The 22,614-nt window shown below is 41.7% G+C and overlaps 1 protein-coding gene across 3 annotated transcripts in view; it reads left to right on the plus strand.

Annotated features, from left to right (window-relative positions):
- LOC140476882 (intermembrane lipid transfer protein VPS13B-like) overlaps positions 1–22,614 on the plus strand; it is a 957,534-nt gene that overhangs the window by 922,291 nt on the left and 12,629 nt on the right. For all 3 annotated transcript variants that reach the window (XM_072569770.1, XM_072569768.1, XM_072569769.1), the window contains exons 55-57: positions 2,875–2,993; positions 12,547–13,376; positions 16,613–16,789. In XM_072569770.1, the coding sequence (XP_072425871.1) occupies positions 2,875–2,993; positions 12,547–13,376; positions 16,613–16,789 (1,126 nt within the window). The remainder of the gene's footprint in view (positions 1–2,874; positions 2,994–12,546; positions 13,377–16,612; positions 16,790–22,614) is intronic.

Below are 22,614 nucleotides of genomic sequence, written 5' to 3' on the forward strand. Positions count from 1 at the left end.
TCGTAATAACCACAAATAATCAGAGCAGAGTATGCAAGAAGTAATGTTCAGGGCTTGTGATAAAGGCAATAATCATGGCTGATGTTAATCTCTCTATAAACTTGAAAAATCAGATTGAAAGCAGTAGCCTGGATGAAGAGTTTATGGAATGTTTTTGCCATAGTTTCTTAAAGAAACACATTTTGTAACAACCAGAGAGCAGGTTAAATTAGCCTTGGTATTGTATAATGTGGTAGGATAAAAAAATGGCCTCAGAATAGAGGCATCAGTAGGTTGCAGCAACCACGATTTGATTAAATTTTCCATCCAGTTTAAAGGGAGAAGATTAGGCTGGAGAGTGAGAATGGAGAGGTAATAGTAAGTTAAAAGGAATGAATGGCAGATGAAATGAACAAATATTTAGCTTTCGATCAGTGGGTGGGGATGTTGCAGCATATCAGCTGTTTTTGATGTGAAGAGACAGATTTGCTGATAGAATCCATTTTATGGTTGCTGAATCATTTTTGCATTGCCACTTTTCGTTTCCCTCCCCCCTCTAACCTTAATGCAGCCTGATTGGAAATAATGAAAACTTGTACAAGCTTTCCTTGAGCTTTTAAAGAGCTTGATTACTTTCAATACCCCATACTGCACTTAATAGCCACATCCTTTCAAATTTGAGCAGCACGTCATTAAAATCACCGTACCAACGTTCTGTATACTTAACTGCACAAGGCTTAATTTTCAAAGGCGTAGGCTAAAATGAGATCCGTGAGCTAGCATCATAGCATAAAACAAGGTTAAACATCAAATTGCTGATATTGGTTTAAGGCCTCACTTTAGTCCTGACAGTTCTTGAGTCAGAATTTCTCGAATGACTGTACAGGTTGTGTTTGCCAAAGTATTAAAGTCAACCTTTGCCCATCAGTCAGGAAAATCTGAAGTGCAAGCTTTAGGGATGCCCAGATACCCAGGCTATCCAAAGAGAAAAAACCATTGACCTTCTCTATTAGGCATATCTGGAGAATGAGGAGAAAGTGAGGACTGCAGATGCTGGCAATCAGAGTCGTGAGTGTGGTGCTGGAAAAGCACAGCAGGTCAGGCAGCATCCGAGGAGCAGGAGAATCAATGTTTCAGGCATAAGCCCTTCATCAGGAAGCACTGATGAAGGGCTTATCCCCAAAACATCAATTCTCCCACTCCTCGGATGCTGCCTGACCAGCTGTGCCTTTCCAGCACCACACTCTTCGATTCTGATCTCCAGCAACTGCAGTCCTCACTTTCTCCTTCTGAACATTCTGTGTCAATCTTTGACAATGGTCAGGAAGAAGAAGAAGAAGAAATATTGACAGGTTAAGCCAGTGAGTAAAAATGTGGGTAGATGGAGTATAATGTGAGAAAGTGTGAAGTTCTTTTTGGAAGAGAGAACAAAAGATTGATATTATTTAAATAGAGAAAAACTGTTGAAAGCTGCAACACAGAAGGACTTGAGGTTATTTGTGCATGAATCACAGTGAGCTTGCACATAGATACAGCAGGTAATCAGGAAGGCTAATGGAATATTGACCCTTATTACAAGGGGGTTGCAGTATAAGAGGAGGGAAAGCTTACTGTAACTGTACAAGGTGCTGGTGAGACCACATCTGGAGTACCATGAGCAGTTTTGGTTCCCTTATTTAAGGAAATGTATCATTTCATTGGAGACAGTTCAGAGAAGGTTCACTCGGATGGAAGGATTGTCTTATGAGCACAGGCTTAACAGTGTGGGACAGTGCTCACTGGAGTTTAGAAGAATGAGGGGTGACATCTGAAACATATTGGATCTTGAGGCTTGACATGGCAAATGCTGGGAGGATGTTTCCCTTCATGGGAGAGTCTTGGACCAGAGGGCATTGTCTCAGAATAAAGGGGCACCAATTTAAGACTAAAGGGAGGAGGAATTTCTTCTCTGAGGGTTGGGAGTCTTTGGAGCTCCTTGCCACAGAGAGATGTAGAGGCAGAGTCCTTGTGTATATTTAAGGCTGAGATATATTTTTGATCAGTCAAGGAATCGTGGTTTATGGGGAAAAGGCAGGAAAGTGAACTTGAGTTTTGGATCAGCCATGATCCTATTAACTGATGGACAGGGTTGAGGGGCCAAACAACCTAAACCTGTTTCTAATTTTTTATTGTCTTATGATCTACAAAGAAAATACACTTCCTCTCTCAACTCATGAGGGTTTTACTTAACAATTCACAAAAGGAGCCAACACCCTCTACTTTGAATTCCAGCCCCTAAATTTATGTGTATTTAGATAATATATATTTTCTCACACTTGTTTTTCCCTCAATGATATGTAAATATGATGACTTTAGCCAACATCAGGTTGCTGTTTGCAAAATGATAACATAGTTGATTTATCTATTCTGTATTCTTTTGTCCACATCACACTTGACTAACAAGGACTTGGCTTCAGCTGGCTTCTGATTTTTCAACACAGACCTGGTCTTTTTTGGGTTTTTGCAGCTCAATACTGAACCCCAGAGGAATGTTAAGGGACAGTCTATTCGTGAGATTACTATTTGAGATCTCTGATTTCTGCTTGAGCAAAAGCTGATTAACATTTTTTTTTAAATAATTTTCGTCACTGGAACCTTCACAGAAGACAACATTTCTGCTAACTGAAGCTTAATACTATTTGAGATTTGTGTGATTTTACAGTGAACTCCATTGATGAAAAATAGTAAAAGATTTCCACAGCTTTTCAATTTCTGTCGATAATGTTCAGACAAACAAAACCTTAATCATTCAGCATACAAAACAGGTTAGACAATTGCTGGAGAGTTTAGCTTTAAGGATAAACAAAGCTTTCTTTTATTGAATTGTATTTTTGTTCCCTGCTTGTCTCTACTCAGGTGGTGTTCCTGCCCGGTTACGGCTGTGTGTATGTGGATATCAGTCATCATTCCAGCACTATAATTGTGACCATGGCTCCAGAGGGTAGAGCTGGCCCTGTACTAACCAGCCTTCATGGGTAATTATCCACATATTCTCCAGATAGATTGCAGATTGTGAGCTACAGAAGAAGATTGATAGAATTGTACGGCTCAAAAGGAGATTATTTGTTCCTTTGTGCCTGTGTTGGCTCTTTGATATACAATTAGTCCCCAATTAATCTGCAATTTCCCTGTAGCCCTGCAAGTTTTGTTTTTCTTTGCAATTGTTCATCCAATTCCCTTTTGAAAGTTATTGTTGAATTGACTTCTACCACCCAGAAACACAAGTTCAGAGCAAGAGTAGGCCATTTTGCCCAACAAGCCCATTCTGACAATTCGACTTGATCATAAGAAGGTGACAGCCGAGTGGGTATTTTTGCTGGGCTGCTAATGCAGAGACCCAGATAATGTTCTGGGGTCCCGGGTTCAAATCCTGCCATGGCAGATGGTGGAATTTGAATTCAATAAAAATCTGGAATTAAGCGTCTAATGATGACCATGAATCCGTTGTCTATTGTTGGAAAAACCCATCTGGTTCCCTGATGTCCTTTAGGGAAGGAAACTGCCATCCTCACCTAGCCTGGCCTACATGTGATTCCAGACCCACAACAATGTAGTTGACTCTTACCCCTAAGTGCCCAGAGTGGTGTTAAGCAATAAATGCTGGTCTAGCGAGTGACGCCCTCATCCCTTGAACGAATTTTTTTAAAAAGTAATAGTCTATTGCACCACTGTTCTGCTACTCTCTCTCCGTACCCCTTGACCACTATAGATTCAAGAAAAGTATTCATGACCTGGCCTCTACAGCCTTCAATGATAGAAAATTCCACTGGTGTAACATCCTGAGATCTCCTCATCTCAGCCTGAGTTGGCGTACTGCTGTATCCTGAGAGTTTGTTGACCATGGGAGGGCACCTTCATGACAAGCTCAATAGGCTGTTAATCAGCTCAGAAATCCTTCCACCACTTTCCCAGTATCTCCTAAATGTGGGTGGGGTGGGGAGGGGGTGGAATTAAAGTGTGTAAAATAACTTATGGAAGAAAACCCTTACCATGTGGTAGCAAATCCCATATTCTAACCACCCTCTGGGAAGGGAAATTTCTCCTGATTTCTCTGCTGCATTTATTAGTGACTGTCCTAAATATAAATAATTAGTCATCTCCTCACCAAGTTTTTATTTTATGAATAATTGTTTTCTGGTTACCTCCTCACCGCCTCCGCCCCCACCCCCAGTGCAAATAGTAAACCAAGACTTTACTTGAACAATGCAAACTCCTTAATCCCTGATTTTTAGAATCTCCCAAGTCATGAGAACATTGCTTGGGCAAGCACTGGGAACGATGTGATGGAATGAAATTATAAGTGATGGAATGAAATTATAAGACAATCCTTTCTTTTGGCATGAGAGACAGAAGAGTGTTTAGAACAGTTTATGGAGTACTCTTAATGATCCAAATCTCAAATTGTTTTAATACTGAACAGGTACTGGAAGTAAAACTGTTGGATATGTTTTTCTTATTAATTCAAAATAGACCTTTAACTGATTAAGATCGACAGTTGCAGATGAAAAGCATTTTTTCTCAAATTATTTTTATACAATATTTATCTTTGATTCTGGCGTTAATATTTTCATACTTGGAATAATGTTTTTCAACCAAAAGTCAACACTCTAACACCAATCAAAATAATGTTAGAATTATGATTTATGGTAAAACATTTACGTATTTGATATATGGATGTGAAAGATGCCAACTCCTAAATGGCTCACAGCAATACTGAGCTTCCCATCACATTTGGAGTACAACATTCAATTTTGCTCACCTTATTTGGAAAGAAAAGGATATAATTGCATTAAAAGCAGTTCACAAAAGGTTCATGCAACTTATTCTTGGAATGAAAGACCTTTATGCAAATTGCAAATGGCATGTGGCCATCACTGCCCAGGTCAACAATTATTGCACAACCCTAATTGCCCTTGAGAAGGTGGTGAAGAGCTCACAGAGTCATAGAGACGTACAGCACGGAAATAGACCCTTCAGTCCTACTCGTCCAAGCCGACCAGATATCCCAACCTAATCTAGTTCCACTTGCCAGCATCTGGCCTACATCGCTCCAAACCCTTCCTATTCGTATACCTATCCAGATACCTTTTAAATGCTGTAATTTTACCAGGTTCCACCATTTCCTCTGGCAGCTCATTCTATACACACACCACTGTCTGCATGAAAAAGTTGCCCCTTCGGTCTCCATGATATATTTTCTCCTCACCCGAAACCTATGCCCTCTAGTTCTGGACTCCCCGAACCCATGGAAAAGACCCTGTCTATTTACCCTATCCTTGCCCTTCAGGATTTTATAAACCTCTATAAGGTCACCCCTCAGCCTCAGACGCTCAAGGGAAACCAGCCCGTCTTTTCAACCTCTCCCTGTAGCTCAAATCCTCTAACCCTGGTAACGTCTTTGTAAATCTTTTCTGAATCATTTCAAGTTTCACAACATCTTTGCTATAAGAAGGGCACCAGAATTGCACACAATATTCCAACAGTGTCCTAACCAATGTCCTGTACAGCCGCAAGATGACCCCTCAACTTCTGCACTCAATACTCTGACCAATAACGAAAAGCATACTAAGCGCCTTCTTCACTATCCTATCTACCTGCGACTCCACTTTCAAGGAGCTATGAACCTACGCTCCAAGGTCTCTTTGTTCAGCAACACTCCCTGGGACTTTACCATGAGGTGTAAAAGTCCTGCTAAGATTTGTTTTCCCAAAATGCAACACCTCGTTTTTATCTAAATTGAACTCCATCTGCCACTCCTCAGCCCATTAGCTTATCTGATCAAGATCCCATTGTAATCTGAGGTAACTTTCTTTGCTGTCCATCACACCTCCAATTTTGGTGTCATCTGCAAACTTACTAACTATACCTCCTAAGTTCACATCCAAATCATTTATATAAATGATGAAAAGTAGTGGACCCAGCACAGATCCTTGTGGCACTCCACTGGTCACAGGCCTCCAGTCTGAAAAGCAACCCTCCACTGCCACCCCCTGTCTTCTACCTTCGAATCAGTTCTGTATCCAAATGGCTAGTTCTCCCTGTATTCCATGACATCTAACCTTGCTAACTAGTCTTCCATGGGGTACCTTGTCGACCACCTTACTGAAGTCCAAATAGATCATATCCACCCCTCTGCCCTCATCAATCCTCTTTGTTACTTCTTCAAAAATCTCAATCAAATTCGTGAGACGTGACTTTTTACACACAAAGCCATGCTGACTATCCCTAATAAGTCCTTGCCTTTCCAAATACGTGTAAATCTTGTCTCTCTGGATTCCCTCCAACAACTTGCCCATCACCGACGTCAGGCTCACTGGTCTATACTTCCCTGGCTTGTCCTTACCGCCTTTCTTAAACAGTAAGCACCACATTAGCCAACCTCCAGTTTCCCGGCATTTCACCTGTGACTATCAATGGTAGAAATATCTCAGCAAGAGGCCCAGCAACCACTTCCCTAGCTTCCCACAGAGTTCGAGAGTACACCTGATCAGGGATTTATCCACTTCTTCCTCTGTAATATGGACATTTTTCAAGATATCACCATCTATTTTCTCACATTCTATATCTTCCGTGTCCTTTTTTACAGAAAACACCGATGCAAAATACTCGTTTAGCATCTCCCCCGTCTCCTGCAGCTCAACACAGAGGCCGCCTTGATTATCTTTGAGAGGCCGTATTCTCTCCCTAGTTACCCTTTTGCCCCTAATGTATTGTAAAAATCCTTTGGATTCTCCTTAACCCTATTTGCCAAAGCTATCTGATGTCCCCATTTTGCCATCCTGATTTCTTTAAGTGTATTCCTGCTGGTTTTATACTTTTTTAAGGATTCACTCGATCTATCCTGTCTATCCCTGACATATGCTTCCTTCTTTTTCTTAACCAAACACTCAATTTCTTTAGTCATCCAGCATTCCCTACACCTTCCAGACTTTCCTTTCACCCTAACAGGAATATACTGTCTCTGGACTCTTGTTATCTCATTTTTGAAGGCTTCCCATTTTCCAGCCATCGCTTTACCCAATCAGGTTTTGAAAGTTCTTGCCTAATACCATCAAAAATCGACTTCCTTCCTCCAGTTTAGAACTTTAGCTTTTAGATCTGGTCTATCCTTTCCCATCACTATTTTAAAACTAATAGAATTATGGTCCCCGGCTTCAAAGTGCACCCCCACTGACATCTCAGTCACCTGCCCTGCCTTATTTCCCAAGAGGAGGTCAGGTTTAGCACCTTCTCTAGTAGGTATATCCGCATACTGAATTAGAAAATGTTCTTGTACACGCTTAACAAATTCCTCTCTATCTAAACCCTTAACACTATGGCAGTCACAGTCTATATTTGGAAAGTTAAAATCCCCTACATAATTATCCCATTATTCTTGCAGATAACTGAGATCTTCTTACAAATTTGTTTCTCAATTTCCTGTTGACTATTAGGACGTCTATAATACAATCCCAATTAAGTGATCATCCCTTTCTTATTTCTCAGTTCCACCCAAATAACTTCCCTGGATGTATTTCCAGGAATATCCTCCCTCAGCACAGCTGTAATGCTATCCTTTATCAAATACACCACTTTCCCTCCTCTCTTGCCCCCTTTTCTATCCTTCCTGTAGCATTTGGATCCTGGAATATTGAGTTGCCAGTCCTGTCCATTCCTGACCACGTTTCTGTAATTGCTATGATATCCCAGTCCTATATTCCTAATATGCCCTGAGTTCATCTGCCTTCCCTGTTTGGCCTCTTGCTTTGGAATAAATGCAGTTTAATTTATCAGTCCTACCTTGTTCTCTCCTTTGCTTCCGTCTGCCCTGACTGTTTGACTTGCTTCTTTTCCCAACTGAAACAGTCTCAGATTGATCTCTTTCCTCACTATCTCCCTGGGTCCCACCCTGCTCCTTACTAGTTTAAATCCTCCTGGACAGCTCTAGCAAATCTGCCTGCCAGTATATTAGAGCCCATCCAATTCAGGTGCAATCCATCCTTCTTATACAGGTCACTTCTCCCCCAGAAGAGATTCCAGTGATCCAAAAATGTGAATCCTTCTCCCCTACAACAGCTCCTCAGCCACACATTCATGTGCTCTATCCTCCTATTCTTACCCTGACTAGCTCGTAGCACCGGAAGTAATCCAGATATTATTATTCTTGAGGACCTCCTTTTTAAATTCCTGCCTAACTTTCCTTGTTCTCCCTTCAGAATCTCATGCTTTTCCCTAACTGTGTCATTGGGTTCAATGTGTACATTGACCTCCTGCTGGGCCCTCTCCCCTTTGAGAACATTCTGCACCCTCTCTGAGACATCCTTGATCCTGGCACCAGGGAGGCACCATTCCGATTTTTCACTGCTGGCCACAGAAACATCTGTCTGCACCTCTGACTAGAGAGTCCCCTAACACAATCGATTGCTTGGAACCCGATGTACCCCTTGTTACGTTAGACCCTGTCTCGGTACCAGAAACTTGGTTGCATTTTATGAAGAAAGATATAATTTGTTCAGCTGTTACCCACTGAAGTTGAGAAGATTGAGGTGTGATCTTATTGAAACATCAGATCCTAATAGGGTATGATAGAGAAGATACTGGAATGATGTTTCCTCTTATAGAGGGGACTAGATCAAGAGGGTGCTGATTAAGAGTATGAGGCCTTTTTTTTAGGGTGGAGTTGTGAGTTTCTGAGTTGGTCATTAGTCTATAGATTTTCACAGTGCAGGTTTGAATTATTCAGTTTATTCAAGGCTGGGTTATATAATGTTTTTGATAGAGTCGAGGGCTAGGAGAAGCAGACATGATGGTGAGGTCCAGGCCACAGGCAGATTAACCATGACCACGTTGAGTGGTGGTAGAGAAGCAGGAGGTTGGAAAAGCACAACAAGGCAGGCAGCATCAGGAGGTGGTGAAATCGACTTCTCTATCACCTGATGCTGTCTGGCTTGGTGTGTTCTTCCAGCCTCCTTCTCGGCCCCTTGGATTCCAGCAGTTTGCGGTTTTTTTGTCTCTATTTTGAATGGTGGAGCAGGCTTGAAGGGCTGAATGGTCTATTCTTACTCCTAAATCCAATGTTAACTGACATACAATGTCTTCAAAATTTGCAGAATGTGTTGTGGCAGATTTTAGATTAGATTAGATTAGATTACAGTGTGGAAACAGGCCCTTCGGCCCAACAAGTCCACACCGACCCGCCGAAGCGCAACCCACCCATACCCCTACATTTACCCCTTACCTAACACTACGGGCAATTTAGCATGGCCAATTCACCTGACCTGCACATCTTTGGACTGTGGAAGGAAACCAGAGCACCCGGCGGAAACCCACACAGACATGGGGAGAACGTGCAAACTCCACACAGTCAGTCGCCCGAGGCTGGAATTGAACCCGGGTCTCTGGCGCTGTGAGGCAGCAGTGCTAACCACTGTGCCACCGTGCCGCCCCTTTTGTTCCAGAAGCCTACACAGGTTGAATTTCTCATCCTTACATTACAGAGTTTCCTTCTTATCACCATGGCAGAGAAAGAAGCAGACAGAATAGTGGGCCAGTCACCTGATTGTAATGAACTGGAATATTGATCTAAAAAGAGACATGTTGCTGAATCTCCTCATCATTCACTCATCAGGATGGCAAATTTCAAATGGTCACGACAATTTATTTCACAACACCAGGCTATAGTCCAACGGGTTTACTTGGAAGCACTAGCTTTTGGAGCACTGCTCCTTCATCAGGTAGTTGTGGAGCAGGACCATAAAACAAAAAATTTATAGCAAAAGGTTACAGTGTCATGCAACTGAAATAATAATGAACAAACCTAGATTGCTGTTAAGTCTTTCATCTTTTAGAATGGGTTACAGATTTTGGTTCATTAATGAACCACCTGATGAAGGAGCAGTGTTCCGAAAGCTAGTGCTTCCAAATAAACCTGTTGGACTATAACTTGGTGTTGTGAATTTTTATATTTGTCCAGCCCAGTCCAACACCGGTTCCTCCACATCATGGCAACAATTCATGACACAGGAGAAAAATGATGCTCATTGTTTGGCAGTTTGATTTTAATTGGCCATAGCAATGGCATTGGGAATGGAATAGGAAATAATAGGCTGACCAAGCTCCCAGGCAGTTTAAACAAAGTATAATGCATGAACATATTCCTTTTGTTTGCTTAGAGCAAGTCCCTGTGCATGAATGTATGTTGCTTCTGAAGCCGCCACTTTTGTGTAACAAATACTGACTTATCTGATAATGCTCTCATCCTATGAAATAAATTAAGATTATGTTTGGAACAACTTGGCTCAGATACGTTCGGAACAAAATGAATTGGAGATGTTCACAGTTCAATGGATGGGTAGATATGAATAGTTGGAGGAATTGAGTAGTATACTGAAGCTGTCATAGATCCATTGTATTTGCTTGTGTGCCATTCAGTGGTTAAAATTCAATCCCAGGACAAACGATGCTCCATTGAGCAAAACAGACAATTGTCTTTTGCATTATTATAGGAAGTAAAGAATGTTTGAAGGGGCAAAGGCAGATTAGTCGTTCAAACCTATTCCACCGTCGTTCAGTGAGTTCTTGTCTGATGTGTGATCTAACTCCATGACCTTTGCTCCATGCTGTTGATGAACAATCTCATAATAATCTGATATAATTAATCTATCATCACCTGTCATTTGTAGGACAGAACTCCAACCTTATACCACACTTTGTGTCTGGAAATGTTTGTTGGTATCCCTCCTAAAAGAGCTAGCTATAATCTTTTCCCCTTGACATCTTAAGAGCTTAAGAAAAAAGTTGCCTCTTCTAAATTCCACAAATGACAATGTCATAAGGTTTGGGTTAGGATTAACTGTCCTCATAATGTAACCCTTGGAGGCAGGTATCATTCTGATATCATTGACTGTGTTGTGCCATTCACTATATTATAGCTGATTCCTACCCCAGATTCATTTTTTCATATTCCCAAGACCTAATAAATATCAGCCTTTCATGGACTAGGAAGCCTCCTTTAACCCCTCAGCATCCACAGCTTTTTGGCAGAGGGAATTCCAGATTTCCACAGCAGTTTGTGTGAAAAATGCTTGATGATTTTAATTTTAAATGGCTGCACTTTCATTTTAAGGGTGGTCCTTTGTTCTGGATTCTACCCTTGGAAGAAACCATTTTAAACACCTCAACTGGCTGTAATTTCTAAACTCGAGGGAACCACAAGCCCAGTTTAATCAGTCTGTCCTCGTAATTTAATCTTTTATAGTTAGGTATAATTCCGATCAGCCTGTGCTGTATCTATTCCAAGCTGTTGAGGGGTGATGCTCCCGAAATCTGAGAACAATACTCCATATGGGGACTTGACCATGGACACCAAAAGAAGGTTTCCCTTTCTGGGAAGGATGAGAATTAAGAAGCACAATTTAATACAGAGGGGTTAGACAGAAATGAGAAGAATGTTTTCTCGTGAATTTTTGGAGCTGTCTTCCCCACAGGTGGAGGCAGAGGCGTTGACTATTTTTAAAGAAGGAAGTAGATAGAATCTCAGTAAAAAATGAAAGAACTGCAGATGCTGGAACTCAGAAACAAAACCAGAAACAGCTGGAAAAGCTGAACAGGTATGGCAGCATCTGTGGAGAGTCCTCAGAACTATGTAGATAGAGTCTTGACTAACAAAGAAATTAAGGGTATCAGAGGAAGATGGCAAAGTGGCATTGAGACCACTGTTAGATGAGCCATGAGATTAATGAATGGCAGAGCAGGCTCAATAGAACCGACTGGTCTATTCTTGCTCCTAATTCATATCCTTGTGTGACCGACAGAAGAATAACTTGCCAATCTTTGTGTTGAAACTCACTGACATAAATACCAACAGATTGTGAACCTTTTTGATTATATCTTGCAGAATGATTTGTTTTTAACTATGTCTGTACCTGGGATACCCAAATCCTTTTCTTCCTCTGTAGTTCCCTCTCACTTGCCATGAAGGGAATATTTATTGAGAAGATAAAATGAGAGGACATTGGAATAATCAATCTGAAGGTGGCAAAGATACCAACGCTATCATTTCTTCAGACAGTACAGGGGTATTGCACCTTGTGGCTTCACCAGGGACAAATTAATGCAAGCCCAACTCAACTACTGACCTGGGACATCTGAGCCTTCCAGCCACCCAGTACTCATCTGGTTTCGCTAGAAAGCTGCTTAGGGGCTTTTGGCATGCAAGATTAAAAAAATAGTTTGTGGCTGCTAGGCTGAAAATGGTTAAAATCCAGAAAGATGACAATCTTTATGAATAAGTGGTCTGATCCTTATTAGCAGGCTCATGAGAAACAGTTCAAAGGGCTTTGTGCACAATGTTTGAGAAAACTGCACTTAACATTTCCCATTCATTCTTGGGAGAATTCTCTTAAATGTTTTAAGAATTGCACAGTGACAGATGAATTGCATATCCTTAGTCTTTTGAGACTCTTAAAAATGCTTCTTGCCTGTTGCATTTGTGCAGCGCAGACAAATTTTAATCTTGTGTGGGTTTCTGTCGTTTTTTTTCTTGCACAGGACACCAAAACAGGCCATTGCAATGAGAGTGCTGATTACTCAAGCGAGCCTGACTATAAACGACGATGTAACCAATCACTGTAAATCATCGGAATTGCTGAGGCTGACCCTGGACAATGTTCTGTTGAACCTCGCACCAGTGGTGAACCATGCCAAGCCCCCATCGCGGGAATTTCGAGCTGAGCCCACTGTTGGATTTGCAGAACTTTATAAGCTCGAGGTGTGCGTGGGGGACTTGCAGATCGACAACCAACTTTACCACCAGACCAGCTTTCACTTCCCTGCTCTGCTTTGCCAGGAGCTGAAACCAGAAAGACCGCAATGGAGAAATGGCTCCCATTCAACGCTCTCGGCCAAAGACCTTGATGATTACAAACACAAGTGTTTCTTAACAGCCTGCATCCTCTTGAGAGAGCAGAATTTTGTCTTCACCATGAATGCGCTGGACTTTGAATTGAAGCCTGCAAGACTCTATGTGGAGGACACATTTGTGTATTACATCAAGACTCTGTTTAGTACCTATATCCCAGACAGTGGTCTATATCACAAACAAGTAAGAACAACTTCTGGCTCAGCAGCAGACCTGGCTGTGCCAGAGCAAGTGGTCACTGCCACCCGAGCGCTAGTGAACCCAATCAAATTGCAGCGGTTGACCATCCATGCCATCAGTTTGCTCGTCAGTGTCCATGCATCGATAAAATTATACATCGCCTCAGATCATGCTCCTCTTTCGTTCTCACTCTTCGAGCGAGGGCCCATCTACACTACTCCCAGGCAGCTGATCCATGCTCTTGCCATGCACTATGCTGCAGGAGCATTATTCCGAGCAGGTTAGTACAGCCACTACAGGGTTGACATTTCCATTCAATGACTCACAGTGGCTATTTGGATTAGCTCCGTGAAAACGGTCGATACCACAAAGATCACTCATTACACACCTCATAGAAACAGGAGAAAACCCCTCAAAACCATTCCATCATTCAACAAGATCATCACTGATCTAGGACCTAACACGAGATACCCAAATTAGCCTCATATTCATTAATACCTTTAGTTAACGAAGATCTATTGATCAATTGAGTGTTATGTAAGAAGAGAATTCTGAATTTCTGCCAGAAGCTTTCATGTTGAAGTGGTTAAGAAGTTCACTCCTGATTTTATTTTGTCTGTTTTATGCCCTTTGACTGTGTATTTTGTGACAATTACGATGCACCCTGGATTTGTCAACTTTCTCCCAATGGTTGTTGATAGCTGTGTGTCCTTCCTTAAAGAACAACTTACAGAAGAAGATGAAAATGCTTATCTGTGGTAAATTGATTATCTAAACTCATCCATAGGAAGCAGCCTCTTGTGTTGTACAATTGGCCAGAACACCTTTGAACTCAGGGAAATGACTAGAACCAGTTTGAATGCTACTGGGTGGTTGGAGCTTTTGAAATTTTTCCGTTCAGTAACTCGGTGGTGATATTTAATTCCCTATCAGATCTTCTGTAAAGACACAACTGACAACTCCACAGAGGCCAATATCCCATCACCTTTTGCACATGGAGAGTCCTTGACACTGATCCAGCTCACTCAGAGCCAGCTGTCAGAGTGTAACCGAACCTCCAGCACTCCTGATTATATCTGTCAGCCAGGGCTCCCAAATTGGAGCTGTTAATCTGGTCCACTCAGGGAACTCATATTCTATGAGGTCCATCTGGCTGGCCGTGTTACAATTATGACATAAGCAATTCACATCACTATCTCAAATGGCTCCCTTCTGAGACTCTGTAAAGTATGAGACAGTTAAAACCCACCATGCCGATAGTCCTTGATTGCTTCAGTACCCAAAAACCCTATGAGCATAGGGGCGTAAGAGGGAGTTAGGTAAAATCTCAGCTATAATCTTGTTGGATGGCAGAGGAAGTATGAGGGATCATATTTCCAACTCCAACTTTTAGTTCTCATGCTCTGTGCTGACACACAATGAGATGCAGGTTGCTGGCGTTTTCATTAAGTATAAAGATTTAGAAACATAAAAACTAGGAGCTGCAGTAGGCCTTTCAGCTGTTTGAGCCTGCTGTGCCACAATATATGCTCGTTTCTTAGTGCTAAATTCCCAGTTTCTCCCAAACTCCTTGTATCTAATAAATTATCAATCTCTTTCGTGAATATATTCATTAACTTGGCCTCCACAGCCATTTGTGGTAGAGAATTTCACCATTTCATTTCCTTATGGGTGAAGAACATTTTCCTCATCTCAGTCCTGCATGGCCTACTCCATATCCTGAGGCTGTGTCTATCCTGTTTATCCAGGGAAACCAGGTTTGGCTGTGTAGCAGTATTCTCAGCTCAGAGTCAGAAGAAGTAGCCTTACCCTCTCTGGACAGCCCCACCGAGTTGAGAGTGAGCACCCACTTTGAACACTGGACTGATGCTCAACAGTGATACTCATGTCTACTGGATGTGGGTCACTGTCATTCTCACATCAATTGTGGGAGCCTATTAAATCATCCCCTCCCCCTTCCTCGCTGTACAACACTTCCTGAGCTGTTTATTCACCTGCAGACTCCTTCCAGGTTCCATGGCTGTGCACCATCCTCCAATAGGGATCACATAAAGATACCAAAATAGCCAATAGCTATTTTTAAAAATATGCCTAAACAATCACGACGTAGTAACCTCTCTCCTTTGAGTCAAAACATTTTGGGTTCAATTCTCACCATGGAGCACAAAGATTTAAGCTGGCAACTCCACTGCAGTATTGAGGGAGATCCACATTGGTCAATAATTCATGGTCGTTCTGCTTCCAAAGCCAGGCATGAAATATCCCACAATTGGATTTTACAAAGGACCAGGCTAGTTCTGTCCAATGTCTTGTCCTAAATCTGTTCTACAATCAATGCCGTTAAGGCAGATTATCTAGTCATTATCGGTTTGTTAAAGTTTATGTGCAAATTACCTGCTGTCTTTTCACGTCTGTGATATTTGTGGGGGGAGCGGTGCTGCATTGAGACCCCTCTCTTTCTCTGGATCTAAGGCCTTATTTGGTTTATAGTGGTAAAAAAATCAGCCACATTTGAATCTTACCAATAAGAGGATCTTGTCTTTAAAAATGTAGTTTTTTACATGATAACAATTATGTACAAGCTACATTAGAAAGATAGGCATTGTTACAAAGACCAAAGGAACTTGTGAGACTCTGCAGCTTTCATGACTGAATATTGAGTTTATTAATTTTAGGGCCTGAATATCTTCTCCCATGTCCTACCCCACTAGGCCTTGTCCTCACATGGGCTGCTGTTACAAACATCCCATTGACAGCTACTAATGATCCCCATTAGCAGATACTGATTCTCCCATGCTGACCTTTACCCATTGCTTTTGTCTGCCCAATCACTGTTCTCTCTCTCTCTCTGGACTCCATCTCCAACCCTCTCCTTCCCCCTATCCGCACTCCCATCTTTCCTATGTATGCCAACCTTTTCCAAGCAATAATTAGTTCTGGAGAAGGCTTACTGGACCCAAAATATGAACTTTAATTTGTCTCCATGAATGCTGCCAGAGCTGCTGAGTTTTTACAGCAATTTCTGTTTCTGTTTCTGTTTCTGATTTCTAGCATTCGCAGTTCTTTTTCATACATATGAATCTTCAGTGCATGAGATTGTGATATTTCTAGGAGAAAGTGAGGACTGCAGATGCTGGAGATCGGAGCTGAAAATGTGTTGCTGGAAAAACGCTGCAGGTCAGGCAGCATCCAAGGAGCAGGAGAATCGACGTTTTGGGCATGAGCCCTTCTTCAGGAATGAGGCATTTTAATATTTCTGCCTTGTCCCTAACAGAAACATCCATTAGACCTTAATGCTATATCCAACATTAGCCCTTGCAGAACTTTTACCTCATATACCAAGTGCAATAGTAACTCCACTTCAGAAGTACTTCATGGAGATTTGAAGGGCTGTGGGTCATCCCTTTATGAAAATTAATATAGAAATAGAAACCTTTGATCCTTATATTTGAGCTAAGAAAGCGTTCTAATATGTGCAGCCACCTGTCATTGACGTTTTTGGTTTATAATCCACAGGTTGGGTTGTTGGATCTCTGGAAATTCTTGGAAGCCCTGCGAACTTGGTGCGAAGTATAGGTAATGGGATAGCAGACTTCTTCAGACTCCCATATGAGGGACTGACCCGTGGTCCTGGTGCTTTCGTCAGTGGAGTCTCCAGGGGAACAACTTCATTTGTAAAACATATTTCGAAAGGTAAATATTATTTTTCTTGCTTTCATTAAAGGCCACATTCTAATTTGATACATGTGGCAGCCATGTTACTTTGATATCTTGCAGTATTGCCTCAGAAATGAGAAAGTAGGAACTTCTGCTGGACCCTTTGGGCAAATGAAGAAAGCCAAACTGGACAGGCTTCTGAAATGGACATTATCATGATTCAAGAAAAGTGCATCTAGTAAAACGAGTCATCAATTCTTATATGTTTTGACATGCTAACATGTTTTCTCTTAGGAAGGAAATGACGCTGGCTTACCCTCGCTGTTCAAGAGCCATAAAAAGATTGTCCTTCTAGCAATAGTATACCTTTACATGATAACAGCAAGGCACACCACCCTGTCACAAGAAGGAGGGGGTGGATGAGAAGGAGAACATTCTGCACTTCAAGCTCAATCCACCATTCTATGAGATTGTGGCTGATCCATATTCTAACTCCACCTACTCGACTTCATTCCCTATCTCCTCATAAGTACCCTTTACCAGGCATACATTCCGCGATCTCAATTTTGACATTTTGGAGAGCTGCACCTTTCAGCTGTCACCTGGATCGAGTTACTTCTTGGTATCGCACTTACGTGGTTTAGCTCCAACTCTAAGGTCGTGCCCCCTTGTCCTGGGCTCTCCCACTGAGGAAATAGTCTTGCTACATCTGTTTCATCAATTCCTGCCCTGATTTTAAACACTTTAATGAGATTGTCCCTTAATCTCCAATGCTTGGATAAAGTACTCGGGTGAAACTAAGCTGAGGAAAAATGGGTGGATTTTGGAATAATTTTTGAAAGTAATGTGCATTAGAAATTTCCACATTTGAAGAACAAAAGAATGTAAATTGTGATCTGGATTTAGCCTCCTGTGTTGGGCCCCCCTCCTTCCCAAAACCTGGAGGCAGCAATAGTCTGCCAGTGTGTAGGATGTCTGTATAAAACACTGATCTTTGTGCTCCAGTGTTTGTTCCAGCAAGAAGACAAAAAAATAGCAGTTCTTTCAGCCTTTCATCTCATAATCTCTCTTTGACCCAGCCAAGATAACCTGTGCCAGCTCATAACCCACTCCCACAGTTCCTCATACACTCCGTGTGCAACCTAATCCATCTCGTGGCCTCGCCTGCCTTATGCCAGTCTATGTGTATCTACCCATCCCCAATGGTTCATCGTATCCCCTGTTCCAGACTTCCATGGTACTTTATAGCAGCTATGTTAACTTAGTGTAAACTCAGTAAGATGTAGGAGTAAAGGTAGGCCACTTGAGTCTGCTATGCAGTTCTGAGAGTTCATGGCTGCTCTGATAACCCTCAACTCCATTTTCCTGTCTTTTCTTTGACAACCCTTGATTCCCTTAACAATTGAAAATCTGTCACTTTTTCAGCCTTGAATATACTTAATGACCCAGCATGAAGGTCCACAGATTGATTACCCTTTGAAGGAAGAAATTCATTCTCATCTCTGTCTTAAATGGGCAACCCCTTGTACTGAAATTATGCTCATGGTCTTAGACTCTCCCACAAGAGTAAACAACCTCTCAGCAGCTACCCTGTCAAGTCTCCTCAGAATCCTATATGTTTCTGAACTCCAGCGAGTACATACTGAATTTCCTCTTGTCATCAGTATATCCCTCCATAGCAGAATCAACCTTGTGAACCTTCTTAAATGCCTCCAATGTCAATACATCTTTCCTTATCGATTGGATAAGGAGATCAAAACTGTTCACAGTATTCCAGCTGTGGTCTGACCAGTGCACTATATAGTTTTATCAAACTATTCCTATTTTTATTCACTTTGAATTAAAGACCAACATTCCATTTGCCTTCCCTATAACCTTCTAACTTGGATGCTAGCTTTTTGTGATTCATGCACAAGGACCCCTCCCCGATTCCTGTGTGTTCTCCACTTAAATAATACCAAACTCTTGTATTCTTCTTGCTAAACCTAACATGTCCTCTGTTAGATGCCGTCTCCTAAATTTCTGCTCATTCACTTAATCTGTCAATGTCACAGTGGCTCAATGCTTACCATCACTGCCTGATAGCACCAGGGACCCAGGTTTGATTCCAGCCTCCAGTAACTGTCTGCATGGAGTTTGCAGGCTGCTCCAACTTCCTCCTACAGTCCAAAGATGTACAGGTTAAGTGGATTGACCATGTTAAATTGCCTGATCATCCAGGTTGGGTGGGTTAAGCATGGTAATAGAATGTCTGGATGGGATGCTCTTCAGAGGATCGGTGCAGACTCAATAGGCTGAATGTGTTCTGTCTGCACTGTAGACTCTGTGATTCTCTATATCCCTCTCTAAACTCCATGCAGACCCCTCATTACTTTTTAGTTCATTCTCATCACTTGTCTGCACATTGAGAAGATCTGCATCTGGACTGTCACCTTGTATAAATCATTGGGCTCCCAGACAGCATCTTTATTTATTTCTTTCATTGCAGGGCCGATACTTGCAGGATACAACTATAAGATATGGGTGTAGAATTAGACCATTCAGCCCATCGAGTCTGCTGTGCCATTTGATCATGGTTTCTCAATTCCTGCCTTCCCCCAATAACATTTGATCCCCTTACCAATCAAGAAGCTATCTATCTTTGTCTTAAATACACTGAATGATTTGGCCTGCACATTCTTCTGTGACACTGAATTCCATGGATTCACCACTTGCTGGCTGAAGAAATTCCTCCTCATCTCAGTTCTAAAGTTCACAGGGTTATCTCTTCACTCCGAGGCTGTGCCCTCAAGTCCTACTTCTCCAACTAGTGGAAACATCTTCTCCACAGCCACTCTATACAGACTTCTTAGTATTCTGTAAGTTTCAAACAGATCCCCCGTTCATCATGGACTCTTAAAATCTTACTGATGACCATGGTGAGGTTAACTGGCCTATAATTCTCCATCTTCTGCCTTCCTTCCGTCTTGGTAATTTTCCATTCCTCTGAAACCCCCCCCAACTCCATGTATTCCTGAAAGATTCCAACTCTTAAGTTCAGACCAGAGTCCTCAACCTTTGCTTGTAGGACAAGCCCTTCATCCCAGCATCAGTATTGTAAACCGCCTGTGGACCCCCTCAATCACAGTATTCCAAAGGCAGCCTGACCACAGCCGTATACAGCCTCAGCAGTACATCCCTGAATTCACCACTCAAAATGAATGCTAACACTGAATTTGCCTTCCTAATTGCCAACTGAACCTGCATGTTAACCTTAAGTGAATCCTGAAATAAGACTTCCAAGTCCCTTTGTGCTTCAGAATTCATCTGCCACTTCTTTGCCCACTCTCCTAGCTTGTCCAATTCCTTCTGTAACCTTCTTGTCTCCTCAACATTACCTGTCCCTCTACCTACTTTTATATCATCTGCAACAATACTCTCAGTTCCTTCATCCAGATAGTTAATGTATAACATGAATATTTGTGATCCCAGCACTGGCTCCTACAGAACTCCAGTAATCACAATCCTGAAAAAGACCCCTTTATCTTCCCCTCTCCCTTCTGCCAGTCAGCCAGTCCTCTATCCATGCTAGTACCTTGGTCCTAACACTCGTGGCTCATATCTTATTTAGCAACCTCTTGTCCACACCTTGTCAAAGACCTTCTGGAAATCCAAATAGATCATTTTCACTGGCTGTCCTTTATCTAACCTGCTCATTACTTCCTCAAAGAATTCTAGCAGATTTGTCAGGCATGACCTCCCTTTGACGAAGCCATGATGACTCAGCCCTATTTACCAGGCACTTCCAAGTATCAATGGACTCTAAAATTGTATGGATGACCAAGGTCAGGTTTGACTGGCCTGTAATTTCCCATCTTCTGCCTCCCTTCCGTCTTAAACAGGAGTGTTACTTTGGCAATTTTCCAGTCCTCTGAAAGATCACCACCAATGCCTTCACAGTCTTCTCAGCTATCTCCTTAAGAATTCTAGAGTGTCGTCTATCTGGTCCCGGTCATTTATTCGCCTTCAGATCTTTCAGCTTCCCCAGCACCTTCTTTTTAGTGATGGCCAGTAGGATACCAGAACTTCAAGAGACTGAGGAGCAGAGATAAGTTCTGGTATACTACTGGTGTCTTCCTCTGTGAAAACTGATGCTAAGTATCGATTCAGTTCTTCTGCTATTTGTTTGTTCCCCATTACTACTTCTCTAGCCTCATTTTCCAGCAGTCCATTCTTGCCTCTCTGTTACTTTCTATATATCTCAAAAAAGGTTCTTGCAATTTTCTTTTATATTATGGGTTGGCTTACCCTCACAGCATGTAATTCATCAGCCAAGAGATTCGCCCCGTTACTTTCCCTAGTATTTTTTCTCCATTGTTAGCTGTTGCATTGATTCCTGCTGCACTTTAGCCCCATGAATATTCTGGTATTTTTGAAATGGTATTAGTATATTCAGCTCTGAAGACTGACGTAAAGTATTTGTTCAACTCCTCTGCTGTTTCCTGGCTCCCTACAATTATTTCCCCAGCCGCAATCATGAAGGGGACTCTAAATTCACTTTGGCTTTTCTTTTTCTTTGTAATATATTCAAAGATGCTCTTGCAATCATTTGTTCTTAATATTAATTATGAAATTACTGTCGAAGTTTATTTTCTCCCTCCATCTTTTGGTTTTTACAACATTCCCAATCCTCTGATTTATCATTCACTTTGCACATTGTATGTTTTTTCTTTTAATTTGACACTATTCCTAACTTGCTTGGTTAACATGGTTGGTTTATCCATTTCCTAGAATCCTCCTTCCTCCCTGGGATATACGTTTGTTGTGAGTGGTGAACTTTTATGTTTAAGCATTGGTTATCAATCATTTTCTTAGTGTAATATGCTGGTTATTTGACGTCACACTGTATGGTTAAAGTTAACCAAAAAAACTGGAAATTTTCCTGAGTTGTACATGATGCAATTGTAGTTCAGATTGGTATTCTTTCGAGGAAACAGTATCACTTCATGATGCATGCGAAAGTAGATATAAATGAGATGACAGCCACGCTGACCATCGGACATCGTACAGAACTCAGTATGGAGAAAGTGAGGACTGTACATGCTGGAGATTAAAGTCGAAGAGTGTGTGCTGGAAAAGCACAGCAGGTAAGGCAGCATCTGAGGAGCAGGAGAATCGACGTTTCGAGCATAGGCCCTTCATCAGGAATTGGAGGAATCCTGATGAAGGGCTTATTCTTGAAAAGTCGATTATCCTGCTCCTTGGATGCTGCCTGATCGACTCTGCCTTTCTATCACCACACTCTTTGCCTTTCAACTCAGTATGCCTGCACAAGCTTTTTGAGAGGACTATCCAATTGGATTAAATTCCCTTCTCCTAACCCCAAAGCCTTGCTATCTTTCCCATTCAAATATTGTTATTTCTGTCTTAATTGTTTCAATGCATTGCGCATCTTAATAACTCTGGGTAAAGCAAAACCAAATCTACCTGTTTCTCCTTTAGTTTTCTGGTCAATTTTACCTTCCATCCATACAGTCTGGTTCACTGATTCCTCCTGCCAGTGACTACTAAAGATCCAACCAGTTTGTTTATCTTAAAGATGATCACAAAACCAGAAAAAGGGTTGAAAAAGCAAAGATTGCATGTTTTTTAAAGGAGAAAAGCCCATGAATGTTGTGACCCTGTGTTCTAAAATTACTTTGGTGGGAGAAAGGCTGATCATTAACAATGAGCCAATTGGTCAGTGACTAGTGGTATGCTTTCTGATTAGTGTGGAAGTGTGGAGCTGGCGTGAGGGTCAACATGTTAATGATCAGACATCATGGTTTAGCACCTTCTACAATGTAAGGCTGTTCCAAAGCCAGTGAAGTATTTTTGCAGTA

The sequence above is a fragment of the Chiloscyllium punctatum genome, chromosome 5 (genome assembly GCF_047496795.1).
Source record: "Chiloscyllium punctatum isolate Juve2018m chromosome 5, sChiPun1.3, whole genome shotgun sequence".
Classification (NCBI taxonomy): Eukaryota; Metazoa; Chordata; class Chondrichthyes; order Orectolobiformes; family Hemiscylliidae; genus Chiloscyllium; species Chiloscyllium punctatum.